General features: G+C 44.7%; 1 protein-coding gene across 2 annotated transcripts; it reads right to left on the bottom strand.

Moving 5' to 3' along the window:
- Window positions 1-716: 716 nt before the first annotated feature.
- On the bottom strand, window positions 717-16,169 carry PRPF4 (pre-mRNA processing factor 4). 2 transcript variants are annotated; one of them, XM_004594933.3, is made up of 14 exons: window positions 16,038-16,169; window positions 15,156-15,333; window positions 12,899-13,085; window positions 9,347-9,434; window positions 8,881-8,960; window positions 8,610-8,703; window positions 8,050-8,144; window positions 6,911-6,969; window positions 6,367-6,490; window positions 3,870-3,959; window positions 2,061-2,183; window positions 1,857-1,964; window positions 1,647-1,765; window positions 717-1,160 (listed from the first exon to the last, which is right to left on the bottom strand). In XM_004594933.3, the coding sequence occupies exons 1-14, from the start codon at window positions 16,062-16,064 to the stop codon at window positions 967-969; spliced, it is 1,566 nt and encodes a 521-aa protein (XP_004594990.1). In that variant the 5' UTR covers window positions 16,065-16,169; the 3' UTR covers window positions 717-966. The 2 variants fall into 2 exon arrangements, with proteins under 2 accessions (XP_004594990.1, XP_036352676.1); XM_036496783.2 differs by lacking the exons at window positions 8,610-8,703; window positions 8,881-8,960; window positions 9,347-9,434; ... (1 more) ...; window positions 15,156-15,333; window positions 16,038-16,169 and having other exon boundaries at window positions 6,911-7,008.
- Window positions 16,170-16,232: the final 63 nt, after the last annotated feature.

Genomic DNA, 16,232 nt, shown 5'->3' on the forward strand with positions numbered 1-16,232 from the left:
TTGTAATAAAGATAAATCTTTAAAAAAAAAAAAGACCTCTTTGGGCCAATGACTGGGATTCAGAAAATATTTAACCAGAGAAAATAAACCTTTAAGACAGTTTTCAGAACAGGCTTTTACTCTTAGCCAAGAGTGAAGTAAAGAAAAAGATATTTATGGTCAGGACTAACCATTAGGAATTTTTAAAATTAGCTTGACAGAAAGTCCAGTCTAATACATGAAACACATCCTTTAAATAACCAGCAGTAAGAAGACTGTACAAAAAAGGCACCACTTGCTTCCTAAAAACTTCACTGAACCCCGACGCAACAGCCTCACTTTAAGGTTAACACAAAGGATGCTGAACTTCAAAGCGAAGTCGAAGAGACTTTCTGACCAGGCAAATATTCAGTTCTGAGTTTCCTGCTGCTTCTGATGCAGCTGGCACTGCAAGTGAGCTCAATGGAGTGAGTCACTTCTTTATTGCCTAAACCATCGGCACAGCTGTGTTGGCGGCTATGTCTCCCACTCTAAGGAGAGGAAGGCTGTCCATTGCCAGGCACCTTCTGCACGTGTCTAACCAGTGCTGTGGGGAGCGGTGCCTCTTTGAGGGCTCCCAGACTACAGTCCCAGCACTTTGCTCCTTGGTCACATGTGGTCCTGAAGCATGGACCATGCCAAAAGCCAAGCTTCATGAATTAAAAACGCAAAGAGTCAGTCACAATCCTGAGTTACAGGGCATTCGAACAAAAGATTAATAAATGTCTACACAGTGTGTGGCAGGGCCTGAGTGTGACAAGTCATTCTCAACAGTGAAATGGGTGCACCTGCCTGCCTACAGTGGGAACTGACACGTAAATCCCATTCTACTGCAGGTCTACACACGGTAATGGGCAGAAAACATGATAGAACAAAATACATCAACTGTTTTGAGAAAAATGGCTCCTTAACAGCTTCAAGTTAGAGTCTTTTTCCACTGTCCTCTGTCTATTCAGCCATCCAGAGCTTGAAGGTCCTGTCATATGAGCAAGTGGCTATGAGCTGCCCATCAGCAGAAATGTCTAGGCCCATCACTTTGCCTTCATGCCCAGCCAGAGTCTTCAGTGGGGACCAGCCGGGGTGGGTCCAGATCTTAGCTGTGTTATCATAGGCACCAGTGAGCAAGAAGTTCCCATGGATAGCTGCAGGAAAAGAGGGGAGACAGTTGAGGGATTTGAGAATTCAAAAGAACCTAGGAAAATAAAGGCAAAAAACAACTGTGAAAACATAAAATTTTGCAAAAGGCTATTTCTATGACCAGAAAAACTCCATGCTGCTTCTGCAGTCTGATTAGACTTTCAGATAGACAGGCAGACGGAGGGGCATAATAACAATCATAGGGTCTTTTTCGGCTCTTTTCCTGCCAGTCCTTTCAGAATCCTACAAATGATTTGGTGCTCAGAATATCCACGGACAAAGAAGGGAAAAAAAGTATCCATGGAGTTTTCCCTTCCTCCCCACCAACAAGGGATATGTTTTGCCACACCCCTGAGGGCCTCAGGAAGGGAAGTTTCTGCTCCAACAGAAGTCAAACACTCTCTTGGGTGAAAGCTTGACCTACATCCCTCGGGAGTTCCCTCCTTGTCTGTGTGTCTGATGTTCAGACCTAAAACAGGAAGACAGCTTACGCTCAAACTTGACACCGGTCACCAAGTTCTGATGGGCAGGGATGGTGTAGACACAGCGCCGCTGTCGCAGGTCCCACACTTTGCAGGTGTTGTCGCCGCTGCCAGTCGCAATGTGGTAGCTGTGGATCAAATGCAGCACTGTGGTTGGAAACCAAGAGTACCTTCTGACCAAAAGCCCTTTCGGCCCCCTACCCAGTGAGTTTATTTTACCCATTGGGGGAGAAATTTATTCCATAGATTTCCTTGAGGTGGCCTTCTAGAAACATGATACAACGTCCTGTGCGCAGGTCCCAAACTCGACCAAATGCATCCAGTCCCCTGTAAAAGAACAGTTTGAATCCAGTTGTCTATGGGACAGGAATATGTACGAGGTGAGCCCACTGTGCTGCCCTAGCCGGGTGGAGAAGTCCTTACCCAGTGCCAGCTAAAGAGCCATCTTGATGGAAAGCTATGTCGTACACACCCATGCTGTGGCCTTCCTGGTGCAGGATCTCCTCCTGGGCCTCCAAATCCCACAAGCGCCAGGAACGATCGTAACTAGAACCAAACCAAAAAGAAAATATTAGCAATGAATCAGCAGGTATTTATCCAATTTCTAAAAGGTACAAAGTATTGCAAATAATTACAACTAAAGTTATTCTGTTGAAACTAGTCACAAAACCCTATCAGTAAGAGACTCTTTTTTGGTATAAACAAAGCCTTAACTCCTAAGTGTTTCTGTTTGGGGGCTAACTGGGAAACCAGTGATTAATTTAAGATCAGACTTTCGTTATGAATAACCCAGTAAAGATTTTCTGGTTTTTCCTCCTTCCTCCATTTCATTGTTATAGCCCATATTCATCAAACATTTATACATTTGTTGTGCTCTAAATTAGATGTTGGAGCTACAATCAATCAATTGTACACAAAGAAGCAAACGAACAGAACAGAGGAACAGATGCCAGTGCTCCCAGCAGGGCACCGAAGCTCTCAGGACACGGTGGGAGAACCGGCTGAGCCCGTTCTAAAGTCAAGGAAAGACATACTCACTCAAAGGCTTCTTGGAAGTTTTTAAGAAATTCTACATGGATCTACCCCATGACTAGCAAGGTACTCCCAGGTATTTGACTCAAGAAAAAAGAAAGAAAAGCTGTGTGTACACTGACTAGCCAAAACCTGGAAACAAGCCCACATGCCCACTACCGGGGGAATAGATAAATGAATGATGGCACAATCTTTTAATCAAATACTCCTCAGCAATAAAAAGGAACTTCTGACACATGCCAACATTAAGAACTGATCTTGCAAATGCTAGAAGCCCTTACAGGTGAGTTAATACAGGATGATCAGAAAGAATTCACTTATGTTGATGGGAATCAGATCACTGACTGCTTCCAAAGGACAAGAGAAAACTTACTACTTACTTACTACTGTCTAGTGTTTAGACACACATGGGACAGATTTGTCAAGATTCAGCTGCACACTGAAAATCCACTCCCCTGTATGTGAATTAAACCTCAATGAAAATCCTCTTCAGCAGATGCTGGCCTCAGAATTTACAGCACCAGAGAGGGAGTCTCACTTATTGGTAAGGACTGTAACACAATGTGTGGCAAAACAACAATAACAAAAGAAACAACCAATGTTTAAAAAAGCACCTCTGGTATCAGTTAAAAAAAGAGAAGCAGCACAGAAAATTCTAGTTTTCTAGAAATGATGACTGAAATTTCAGATTAATTGCAGTCTAAAAGCAAATATTCTCAGCTCAAACAACTTCATACACTTTTTAAAAAATTTATTTTAAGACTTATTTACACTGTATTTGAAAGGTAGAGGGAGATATCTGTTGGTTCACTCCCCACATAATTACAGTAGCTGGAGCTGGGTCAGATTGTATCCAGGAGCCCAGACTTCCATTTGGGTCTCCAATGTGGGTGGCAGAAACTCAAATACTGGAGCTATTATCTGTTGCTTTTCCAGGGGCATTAGCAGACATCTGGATTGGCAGTGAACAGCAAAGACTCAGACCAGCACTCTGATATAGTATGCTAGTGTCAAAAGTGGTAGCTTAACCTGAAGTGCTACACCACCCACACTACACATTCTTTTCTGCTTCTGATTCACTGCAGCCCAAGAAACCCTACATGAAGGCCTCTGTTCTTAAAAATTTACCTTGCAGATGATAGCCAGAAAAGGCAAACAGGATTCCATGTGCTTGGACAAAACAATAACAGGATGGCTTACCAGGTAGTGCCCAGAAAACGTCCTGATGGATGCCACATAACTCGGGCCACACGCACTGTGTGACCTTCAATATCTGCCACGGGTTCATCACTGAAAAGAATACAATATATACAAGTAAACAATTTTAGCATATTTACTGTTTTTTGAATTTACTAACTTGTGCATCTATACCCTTTCTACACAATATAAGCAGCTAAATTGTAATACCTATAACTTAAAACTTCTATGTTAGGGCCTGGCGTGATGGCCCAGTGGCTAAATCCTCATCTTGTATGTGCTGGGATCCCACGTGGGTGCTGGTTTGTATTCCGGCTGCTCCACTTCCCTTCCAGTTCCCTGCCTGTGGCCTGGGAAAGCAGTAGAGGACAGTACAAAGCCTCGGGACCCTGCATCTGCGTGGGAGACCCAGAAGAAGCTCCTGGCTTTGGATTGGCTCAGCTCTGGTATTTGTGGCTACTTGGGGAGTGAACCAGCAGACAGAAGATCTTCCTTGCTTCTCCCCTTCTCTCTGTAAATCTGACTTTCCAATAAAAATAAAAATCTTAAAAACACAACAAAACAACACACACACACACACAAACCCAAAAACAAACTGTTAGGCTAAGAATAATTTAAGCCACTCCCCAGGGTTTTTCAATGATTTGGGACTACTTCACTTGTCCAAAGGACAAGCCAACTACCACCTCAATTTGCTACGTTCATAAATTCTTTTTTTTTTTTTTTTAAAAAGATTTATTCATTTTATTACAGCCACATATACACAGAGGAGGAGAGACAGAGAGGAAGATCTTCCATCCGATGATTCACTCCCCAAGTGAGCCGCAATGGGCGGTGCGCGGCGATCCGAAGCCGGGAACCAGGAACCTCTTCCGGGTCTCCCACACGGGTGCAGGGTCCCAAAGCATTGGGCCGTCCTCGACTGCTTTCCCAGGCCACAAGCAGGGAGCTGGATGGGAAGTGGAGCTGCCGGGATTAGAACCGGCGCCCATATGGGATCCCGGGGCTTTCAAGGCGAGGACTTTAGCCGCTAGGCCACGCCGCCGGGCCCTACGTTCATAAATTCTTAATGCTGTACCATTTAGGATTAGAGAAAAACTATACATTTTAGCCTGATAATTAAAGCAGTCACTCTGCAGCAAAGCAATGCACAGATTCTGGAAAGAAAAACATTGATGTGGATGCCTGACAGACATTCCAAGAGAGACATAAAGCAGAGGACCTCCTGTGTACGTGCGAGAGCTGTACGTAGGTCGGGAGTCATGAAGACCTGACCCCAGTGTCTGATGTTTTGTTGTCTCTTGGAATGTTGCCTGAGTTACTTATCTACCCTGTGCCTGGAACTGCTACACGCTATTCTGACCTTGTAGAAACTCAGCTAATCTGTACTGTGTGCACCTGCTTTCCCATCACTTGTGCTATGTTTTTGTAAAAGTATAAAAACTCTCACTTTCTTGGTTCGGTACATCATCTTGCGATGTGATGGCCACCCTGCTACAATAAACAAAATTCAGTTCCGCATGACCTCATGTTCTCTGTTTAATCATTTCTAACAAAACATACTTTGGGCAGAGATGTGGGGATACATAAATCAAGCAACTTTTTCCATCTGTAGCCTGTCCAAGGATTCAAATGGAAACAGAAATTCCTAAATAGACAAAGGCTTAGTTTCCTTTTGGTGACCATTAAACTGGTACCCAGTAACTACACAAAAAAGGTCTGAAACAGGGGAGAAAGGAAATAAACATAAACCTAACGAGGGCAATTAAGAAGGGAACTTTATCAATGTGCATACACAGAACCAACCAAAACCCTAGGGGGATAAATACTGCTAAGTATTACCAAAGCCAATTAAAATTTGCAATGCTTGTACTTGAGACCCTATCTGGCAAAGAAGAGACACTAATTAGGTCTATAAAAAATCCTGGAATCAAAACCTTCCTGTGTGTTCCCAAAGAGAAAAAGCAGCAACCGATTTCAAATGCCAACAAAATGCTCCTAAAATTTCGAGGGCAAGCAGTTGTCATAACCACACATCTTCACTGTTGTGGCTGGAAAATATACCCCAGGTAAAGGGCACCCCCCGGGGAGGAGACGCCACTTCCTTGGCAATAGCGCCAGACAGAACCTCACTTTCCTCTCCCCTGTGGCCATGCCGTAAGAACCAACAGGCTGCCAAGGGGATTATCTTTCCTTCATTGACCAAACAGGGTATTTCTGTTTGGTAAATCTATCCTGTAGAGGGTTAGTGGGGATCCTTCCAGACTAACTGGAGCCAGGAAACAGGGGTCACTTGGCTAGAGGGAAAAATTGAGGCCCAAACTTCATGGCTAGTGAAAACTAGTGAGAGAAAGTCTAAGAAATCTTCCATGCCATTTTCATGCTAAGTTACCTAGACTCTCTAGCAGCTGATGTTACATACCAGCTTTTTAACCCTGTGCTTCCAAGGGTCAGCCCACCAAGTGCATCGGTGGCAACAGACTGCAGAAGAGAAACCTACCTCTCAAGGCTCCAGAGCTTCACTGAACCATCGGCAGCACAAGAGGCCAGGTTGACATCTTTTTGGTCTAAGGACACGGTGGATTTGGGATGGAATACAATAGCTCCTACATTTGTGTTATGGCCTAAAGGAGTGTAAGAAATGAGAGATAAAAGTTACTGCCTCTTGAAAACTTGTGTGCAAATACAAACCATGATGAATAACAGAGAAAGAGAGAGAATACACATGACATAACAGGGATCAAGTGACAGTGACTACTTAAGTATTGAGAAGAACTGCTAATTTAAAACAATATTTAAGTTACATTAAAAAAAATTGTTCTTTGGAGTTTAGACACTGTAAAATGCTACAGTACAAGTAGACACAAGAAAAAAGTTACATGAGTATTTGAAGTCATTTGTATTTCATCCCAATAGTCAGAGAAAGCCAAGCTAATGGAAATCACATGAATCAACACTGTGTGTATCTGTGTGGCAGGCAGAGGTCTGCAGTACAGAGTACATACTGGGAACTAAAATGAGATTCAAACAAGAGTCTCTCTTACCTCGCAGAGTGTGGAGGAGGTTGCAGTCAGGAACAGACCAGAGCTTGCAAAGTCCACTCCTATCAAATACAAAGGAAAGCATCTGAGCCTGGGTACGTCTGGGAAGGAAAAGGCATCTCGGTAGTATCACTAATGGACAAAGTCTTTCCACCCCCAACACACTTTATAGTGGTAGACAGAAAACTTAGGGCTTACAATGCAGAGTTATAAAGGGAAAACATGTAGAGCCAGGTCTTACACAATTAGACCATCGGTTTCCAGTTGGAAAGGAAGACAAATTCTAATAATAATGATACCATTTTCAAAATGAGTATTGTCTTGCCCCTACAAACTTTTCAGTTTTTTAAAAAGATTTTTTATTTCAGGAATTTTCCAACACATGGCCTTTCTATTTACGCTTTATGTCAAACAGACCCTGTAACTGACCTAGGAGGGGGACAAGGCAGGAATGACCACGCTGACTTTGCAGTGCTAGTGCTTCAGGCTCAGAGAACCAGAACGGGTGCTTTCTCCTAAACCTGTTTCTAGTCATGTGGTTTCTGTGTGCTTAATTAAAGTCTCCTCTCTCACTAGACAGCCATGCCCCGCACTACACAACACAACAATGTGGTTATATCCTGAGAGTTTTCTGCATGTGTGGGAACTAAGCAGAAAAGCAAAATAAAGACAAATTCAACAACCAGTTTGTACGGAGTCCTTACCACATACCAGGCACTTAGGGGGCAAAAGGCTTTGCACAAACTGTCCCAGAGCACTCCACATACTTCAGTACAGCTTTTTTTTTTTTTTTTTCAGTTGAGTGGCTCCAATATAGTACCGAATCCCACAAGCTTTGGGCTCCTTCTGTGTGGAGTGGGTGACAGTGTCTGTAGAGCACCCTGCCTTGAGGTGTGGTGACTGTTATACAACCTGCTCCAATATGCTCGTGTTCAAGACCACGATGACCATGACAGATTGCTACGTGTCATGGCTCTGAGGGTACTAAATAAGGCTTGAGGTGTCTTACAGAGGGCTGAGCTCTAGCATCTGGGGTTGGCTATGGTCATGCGCAGTAGAGGAAGAGGACATAGCGGACAAAATATTGTTTCCTACCTATGTTCCCCTCCCCCAGGAATATGTCACTGTAAAATGGAACTTACCAACAAGCCGTGGCCAGCATTTTAGAATTGGGACTAAAGTGACAGTAGGAGATAGGCCGATCATCTCCAATCTGACTGCAGAAATTATTCAAAGACTTTCAAAAAAAGAAAAAGAAAAAGAGAGACAAACAATGATTATCATTAACAGGCTGCCTAAGGAGTTCCTCGGCTGTTCTACCATTAAAGTAAAACAACCCTGAAGCTTCATCCCACACCAGACCCTATACTTGGTTGTTCAAAGTCACTTGTCTTGAAAGGGATCAAGATTTTGTCCAGCCGTTTCCTACAGTCTCAGCAACAGGAGTTCCTGTGTCACAGACAGACCAGTGCGCGATTCTGACATATTAAGAGGGAGAATCATGGACTGGAACCATGGGCCTCAGCTGAGTTCATGACACAGGAAGTTTCTGCCACCTTAAACGAAGGCTCTCTTACAGCACAAGAGCTCAGGCCCGGAAGATTAACTGTAGCTGCCTTGACCTCCACAGAAGTAGGCCCAAACGAAAAATCTATTGAGTGTGGAGACCCTGCACTGTAGCGGACTACCCAGAGGACCTTACCCGGAGAGACTTGTGCAGCTCTTGCATCTGGGAGGTCCGCGTTGTCTCTGGTATCTCTTTATGGAGCCGAGCCTCTTCCAAGCGTTTCATTGCCCTGTGCCACACAAACGACATCATGACCACAAATCAACAGGCTGTAGACAGATGGCACACCTGTGTCCATCCCACTCAAAGGCAGGTCATGCCCATAAGCATCATAAAGCAGATGGTCAGCCACTGAAAAGGAACAAGAAAAGCAGTGCTGCTCTCTTCCCCCAGAGGCTGTCCTCACCTGGGCAGGGAATAGTTGGCGATCCACAGCCTGGCCACCTTGAGGCTGTTGGGTCCTTCGTGGTACCACGTTTGCTGATACTGAAAGCAAATCAAAATTTTAGGTTGGAAGCATTTCCTCCTGTCCCATGGCTGTCAATTCTCTATCCTAACTGCCCAGAAAGGTGGTGAGCTGGTTTAGTACCAGGGAGAAGCCTGGTATACAAGCTTTCTACAGTTCCTTCTGCTCTTGACAGCTTGTTAGATGGTCTCTCATTCCTTGGTAAACTGCACCAGAAACACTGTTTTCTGAACCAAATACTCACTGAGCTCCAGGTTATATGACACATGAAACAGAAACTATCGGCAACAACTATTTCCAAAAGTTGGGGGTTCAAAGACACTCCTCCACCCCATCCTAACAAACGAAGTCATTAAAAAGTAATCTACATACAAATACTTTGAGGCCAAAGACAAACATAACTTACCTCTTCTTTGGATTTTTTGGACTTCTCATCATCTTTTTTGGTCTTTTTTAAGGCATCAGTACCAACCACTGAGAGAATATTTCTTAATCTGCAAAACACAAAGAGCAAAATTTATTTTTAAACAGATTCAGGGTCCGCATGGTAGCCTAGCAGTTCAAGTCCTCACTTTGCATGTGCTGGGATACCACATGGGTGCCAGTTCTAATCCTGGCAGCCCCGCTTCCCATCCACCTCCCTGCCTGTGGCCTGAGAAAGCAGTCGAGGATGGCTCAAAGCCTTGGGACCCTGCATCCATGTGGGTGACCCGGAAGAGCTCCTGGCTCCCAGCTTCAGATCAGCTCAGCTCCAGTTATTGTGGCCACTTGGGGAGTGAACCAGCTGATGGAAGAACTCCCTCCTTGTCTCTTCTCCTCTCTGTATATCTGGCTTTCCAATAAAGATAAACAAATCTTTTCTTTTAATTAAGGTTATTTATTTGAAAGGCAGAGTGACAGAGAAAGGGAAGACCAGAAGAAGAGAGAAGGGAAGACGGAGGGAGGGTAGACGAGATAAGATCTTCCGTTTGTTGGCTCACTTCCCAAATGGCATAATAGCTGGTTCAGGCCAAAGCCTGGAATCCCACCTGGGTCTTCCACATAGGTGACAAAGACCTACCACTTGGCCATCATCTGCTGCCTTCCCAGGTGCATTAGCAGAGAGCTGGATCACAAGTGTGGGTATTCAAAGTGTCTATTTAACCCACAGTACCTCAATGCCCACCTCCGAAAGATCAACACTTAACCATGATTGAGATATGGCCGTAAAAACGTACCGGACATCTCTTTACTTAAGAATGGAGTACATGTATTCCAAGACCACCAGTGGGTGCCTGAGGCCCCTTTTAACACTGAACCCTATGTGCACTTTTTTTCTATTTATTCTTTTTCTTATTTATACAAGGCTCAATTATAAACTAAAATTAGACACAGCAAGATATAAAAACCTGTAACTAATAACAAAACACAACAACACGGTCTGTCTCCTAACATCTTACTGGATGCTGGATGCCTGACATTGTCTGTACCAGCAATGTCAGGACACACTTAAGCAGCAGAACGATGAACTGAGGATTGCTTATAAAGGACTATACTATTGTAATATTATGGGGGGAATCAGTTGGAGGAGGAAATTTGAAGAAGGGGTAAAGGAAATCCCAGAGCCTATGGGAATTGTGACATAAAATTGAAAATAAAATAGAAGGGGGAAAAAAAACCTTACTGTACTGTATATATTAGGTGGATGGCATTTATAGCAAGGACAAAGGATGATTCACGTCTCCAGCAAGATGGAGCAGGACCAATTTAAAACTTATAAATATCTCGAATTTGGCCTGTAGCTGACCATGAAAAACTATGCCTTGAGGAACCATATGATGCAAAACCACACAAAAGGGGGAATTATCATTATACATCTAAGAAGGCAAGAATCTGCTACCTAAGGGACACAACAGTGAATAAAACAGACTTGCTGGAGGATAAGACAAACCCTAAATAACAAGTGCATCCTCTTTTAAAAGGCTAATCAGAAAATAAACTGTGATAGAGAACAAAGCAGAGGCTTACTTTGCAAGGGGTCAAGGTGCTAGGAAAGGCTTCATTGAAAAGGTGGCATTTATGCTGTAACAAAAGATAAGAGGTAAGAGGGAGCAGTAAAAATAATTGAGTGGAAATACAAAAAGAATCTGAGTATATGAAGAGGACCAATGTGGCCTGCCTAGTAATTGGGGAAGAGTGCCATAGGTTAAGGCTGAAGAGCTTACAGACTGATAATCACAGTGGGAAGACACTGCAGGATTTTAAAAAAGCAATTAATATAACACCTTTGAGGTTACCACACCAGTCTTGATATGAAAGACACAGATGCAGCAAAGAGGACAGACTGCAGGTGTACTTCCTAAATGGCACAGACCAGACTTTGCTGACGTATCAAAGGAGGCGACATAGGGGTTGCTCTGTGGTACATGGTTGCTTGTGAATGCCAGCTGGAGTCCTAGCTGCTCCACTTTTGATCCAGCTCCCAGTTAATGTGCCTGGGAAGGCAAAATGATACTTCAAGTACTTAGGCTCCTGCTACCTATGTGGGAAAGCTGGATGGAGTTCCTGGGACATCTTCATGAGGCCATTTGGAGAAAGGAGTCAGTGGATGGAGTATCTGTCACTCAGCCTTTCAAATAACAACAACAACAACAAAAAGGCAAGGGAGGCTTTTTTAAAGCATAAATTGTGTGAATGGTCATGTGAGGAGACTTGGAGAGGAGTGGGGCACACATTTCAACATAGGCACCTGAAGTCTGATTTTCCTGTAGGACATTCAGGCTACAAAGAAGGTTCTGGAAGCCATCAGAATATGCAGGGCAGATGATGTTGTGGTAGTGAACTTGTTCACCCAGGGCAAGTGTAGTTAAGGGCAAAGAGCTACAGAGAAGGTTAGGCAAGGATCAAAGAGGCTTAGAAGTGTGAGAAACGAGCTGAAGAAATTGGACAAAAATCAAAAGGATTTCTACCAGCGAAGAAAAGCAGGGAATGACTGGGGCTGTGGGCTGGTGAAATTAAACAACAACAATTTCATCCTCTGGGTGTAAAGGGTTGAAGAGAACATGAGTTAGGACAAGTTAGGATGTTAAGAGAATAAGCATAAGCAGCCTTTCAAAGAAACTTGAGAAGGGATGAAGGAAGAGATGGGACAGTAGATGAGGGAGTCTTCTACTTGCATAGAAACAGCCCATCATCAAGAGACTGCAGGGGTTGGCACTGAGAGGCAGCAAGTAAAGCCACAGCCTGCAGCAAAGGTATCCCATGTGGACGCTGGTTCAAGTCCTGGCTGTTCCACTTCTGATCTAGCTCCATGCTAATGCACCTGGGAAAGCAATGAAAGATGGCCAAAGTCCTTGGGTCCCAGCACACCTGTGAGAGATCTGGAAAAAAAACTCCTGGTTCCCGGCTTTTTTCCTGGCTAGTCCAACTCTGGCTGCTATGGCCATTAGGGGAACAAGCCAGGGGATGGAAGATCTCTGTCTTGCTCTTTCTGTAAGTCTGACATTCAAACAAATAAATCTTGGGCAAGAGAGGGAGGGAAGAGAGAGAGAGAGAGAGAGAGAGAGAGAGAGAGAGAGAGAGAGAGACACCAAACCTCTGCAATGTTAAAATCCAAGAGGTCATACCTGAGGATAGTACCCCTTCGGACAATATCCAAAGAATATTTATCATTACATTTTGTCATTGATATGAAATGCATCTGCTATTTAAAATTTTCAAAGATCAAAAACAAATGTTTATCCAACTTAAAACTTTACACTGGAAAGGGAAGGGTGTGTTAGTACCCTCCTCATTGTCTACACAGAAGTTAGTAGTAGATTAAAAACTGGCCCAAGATTTAGATCACGGGCAAACTATACAAACATAATTTAACTAGATACTGTTAACACTCCCGGAGACACTCTACTGAAGTTTCGGTTAAAAGATGAATGTAACCTTGGGATAGATAATAACAAGAGTCAATATTCAGAAAGGGTACCTTTCTCTTCTTTCAGCTGGGCCCTCTCCAAAGAGTGTGATAGGCTCCCCCAAGGCTCGCAGGCAAGCCTTGACCTCTGAGTCATCTGTGGAAACATTGATCTGCCGTGCTCGCTTCCTCCTTTCAAACTCGGCCAATACTTCTGCCTGTCGCTCACTGATGTGCTCTTCAATTTCAAATACTTCACCTGTAAAGAGAACAGGCAACATTAACGTAACTACCAGACCACCTACAAACACAGAGACGGCAAGAATTTCTAACAATCAGAGTCTGCATACATCCTCTCTACTACATACATCTGATATGGTGATTTTTCAGGGTTTTTTTGGCCACCTTAAGCCTATCTGGAAATGTAGCTTAGATGTGCTCAGAATGAAAGAGTGCAGAACATCTTTTATAAATGAAACGACTGAAAATGCAAAAGTTCTGACAGGGGTTGCCACTGTAACAAAGCAGGTAAAAATAGCCGCTTGTGACACTGGCATCCCCCAGCAGTCCTGGTTTGAATCCCGGCTGCCCTATCAGAGCCAGCTCCCTGCTAAAGTGCCTGGTTAAACAGTGGAAAATGGCCCAAGGACTAGGGCTCTTGCCACCCACATGGGAGACCCAGAGGCCATTCTGGGATCTTGGGATAGATCTGGCCCAGCTCTGGCTGGCTCTTACAGCCGTTTGGAGAATTAACAGCAATGAAGGATCTCTTTCTCTGTGACCTTTTCAAATAAATCTTACGATAAAACAAAGAGTTACTTTAACAATTGTCAATGGTATTGTCTAAAACAGTTCCGGACTAGAGACACTTATCAAAATAAAACAGTTAACTAAAAACAATTACCATGAAAATGAGATTTGTGTTACCATGAGGTTTAGTGTTTTTTAAAAATAATTTAGCAACTAGTGTTAAAACCCTACAAATAGAATTATTTGCATTTAAAAAAAATGAGAGGAAAAGTTTTAAAAAGTTTAGAGGCCCAGCACAATGGCTTAGCTGGTTAGTCCTCCAGCTCCAAGTGCTGACATCCCACGTCCACACTGGTCCATGTCCCAGCTGCCCCACTGCCCATCCAGCTCCCTGCTTACAGCCTGGAAAAGCAGTGGAGTATGGCCTGAAGCCTTGGGGCCCTGCACCCCCATGGGAGACCCAGAAGAGGTTCCTGGTTCCTGGCTTCAGACTGGCTCAGCTCTGGCTATTGTAGCCATTTGGGGAATGAGCCAGAGGATGGAAGAGCTTTCCTTCTGTGTCTCTCTCACTGTAAACCTGCCTTTCCAATAAAATTAAATCAATCCTTTTTAAAAGAAAGCTATGTTTAGAAACAGCTTAAAAGGTTTAAAGCCACTGATTTGAACTGAAGGGGAGTCTCCACTTCACGTCTTCCTCCGCACCTTAGTAGGACGCATACGATTTTACTAAAAAAGTAACAGTAGACTGCTTATTATTGACATGAGAACATATTCTTAACAACACATAGAAAAATACAGGTTACAAAACTATTAATGCATCATAGTTTCATTTATGGAAAAAAGCTACATATTTTACAGCTGTATTCACAATTCCCAGAAGGATGTACACAGACAGATATCAGGAATACAGGACTTTTTACTTCACACAGTCATACACTGTATCATCTTCTTGCCTGTATTTTTTAATTTTTGTGTTTCCTTTTGATAGGCTCAGACAGAGAGCGATCTTTTTCATGCTGGTCTGCCCTCTTAACAGCCTGAAGCATCCAGGACTCGGCCATGTCCCTGAAACTCAATCTGGGTATCTCACATGATAGTAGCAGTCCAAGTACTTGAGCCATCACCTTCTGCTGTCCAAGGGGTGTATTAGCAGGATGCTAGAATCCAGAGTGGAGCCAGAGCGGAGTCAGGAGCTGAACCCAGGCACCCCACGGTCCCAAGAGGCATTGTAACCACTAAGCCACACACCTGCTTACACTGCTTTGCCTATCAGAATGCGAACCTTCCAGCTTTATGGGCCCAGCACGCTTCCGCTGCGCCACTCTGCTACCATTCCAGCTTTAAGCCAAAGCCAGAATTATGTTAGATGTCCATGGAGAAAAATGTGATCATTTAAGTAAAGATACATTAAAAGTTGTATTAAAGGCTTGGAGTGTAGGCAAAGTATGGCTGTACAGATGCAAGTTGCAAGATCAAAACATTTAAACATAAAACGAGAATTGTGCAACTTTTGGAAGGTTTTCATTACAGTTAGGTTGAAGCATTAAAGGTAAAGACAGACTCAAAACTGTCATCTTACCGGAGGCGATATTAATATTTCCTGCCTCGATTCCTGCTTTGAGTCCTTCTTTTCCTAAAATTCCGGCTTCTCCTTTGGCCAGGCGCTCCCTTTCCTTCTCCTCCAAGCTTCCATAGTAGATGTGCGGTTTCTTCACCACGGGGGCCACGAGGTCGTCAGGTGCCTTAGTCTTGGTCGCCTGCCAAACCCAAGACTCAGATGAACTTACAGCTCGCCCCTAGATATTCACGAAGCTGCCCCGCAGGATGGAATTCACCCAGTCAGTGCTCCCCCAAAGAAGGCTGCACGGGGCACCAGGGAAGCCGGGTGGGCGGGGATTCCGGTCCTTCCATCCCCTAGGTGTGGTAGATAGGAAGTGAGGTGCCTAAACCTACTGAGGTCCGCTTGGGGCATTTTCTTTCCAAGGAATACTATTACTTCCTGCAGCCAGAAGTGCAAACTCCTGGCTTTTGTGATTACTTCCACCTCGGAGGCAATACTAAGGGTGAGGGAAAGGACCATCGCAGTGCTAACGGGGTCACAGCAAGTTCAACGTCGCTGCCCTGTCCATCTCGGGCGTTTTCAGACCTAGGGTGCAGCAGGTTAGGGGCTGCGAGGCCTTATGCCGCTTCCAAGAGCTGGGACAAGGAGCGCCGCTTTTGCACCAGGCGGAGGCGGCGATGCTGCTCAGGGCTGTGGTCAGATACCTGCACACAAGTTGCAGCACACGGACCCGCTGCAGGACCACGAGAACGCAGCTCTGCCACCTCAAGACCGGGTACCGCAGCCGTCCTCTCCGCCCGCCACCGTACGAGCCCAGGCGATGCTTCCCTCGGGGCACCACCCCCACCCATCCTCTCGGCGCTCCCTGCACGAGTGGACCGAGACCCCGAGCTCCCGTACCGTGGAGGAGGCTCGTGACGAAGCCATGCCGGGGCTCCAGACCCGCCGAGCCCCAGAAAGAGCCGGGCTCTCAGCTTCAGACCATCCACCGCGCGCGCCCAGCAACACGGAACTGCGTCAGAAGCCGGAAGGGAGTCGAGCGGCGCGGAGCACGATGGGAGTCGTAGTAGTTAGCATTCTAGTCGCGTGGAGGGG

The sequence above is a fragment of the Ochotona princeps genome, chromosome 14 (genome assembly GCF_030435755.1).
Source record: "Ochotona princeps isolate mOchPri1 chromosome 14, mOchPri1.hap1, whole genome shotgun sequence".
Classification (NCBI taxonomy): domain Eukaryota; kingdom Metazoa; phylum Chordata; class Mammalia; order Lagomorpha; family Ochotonidae; genus Ochotona; species Ochotona princeps.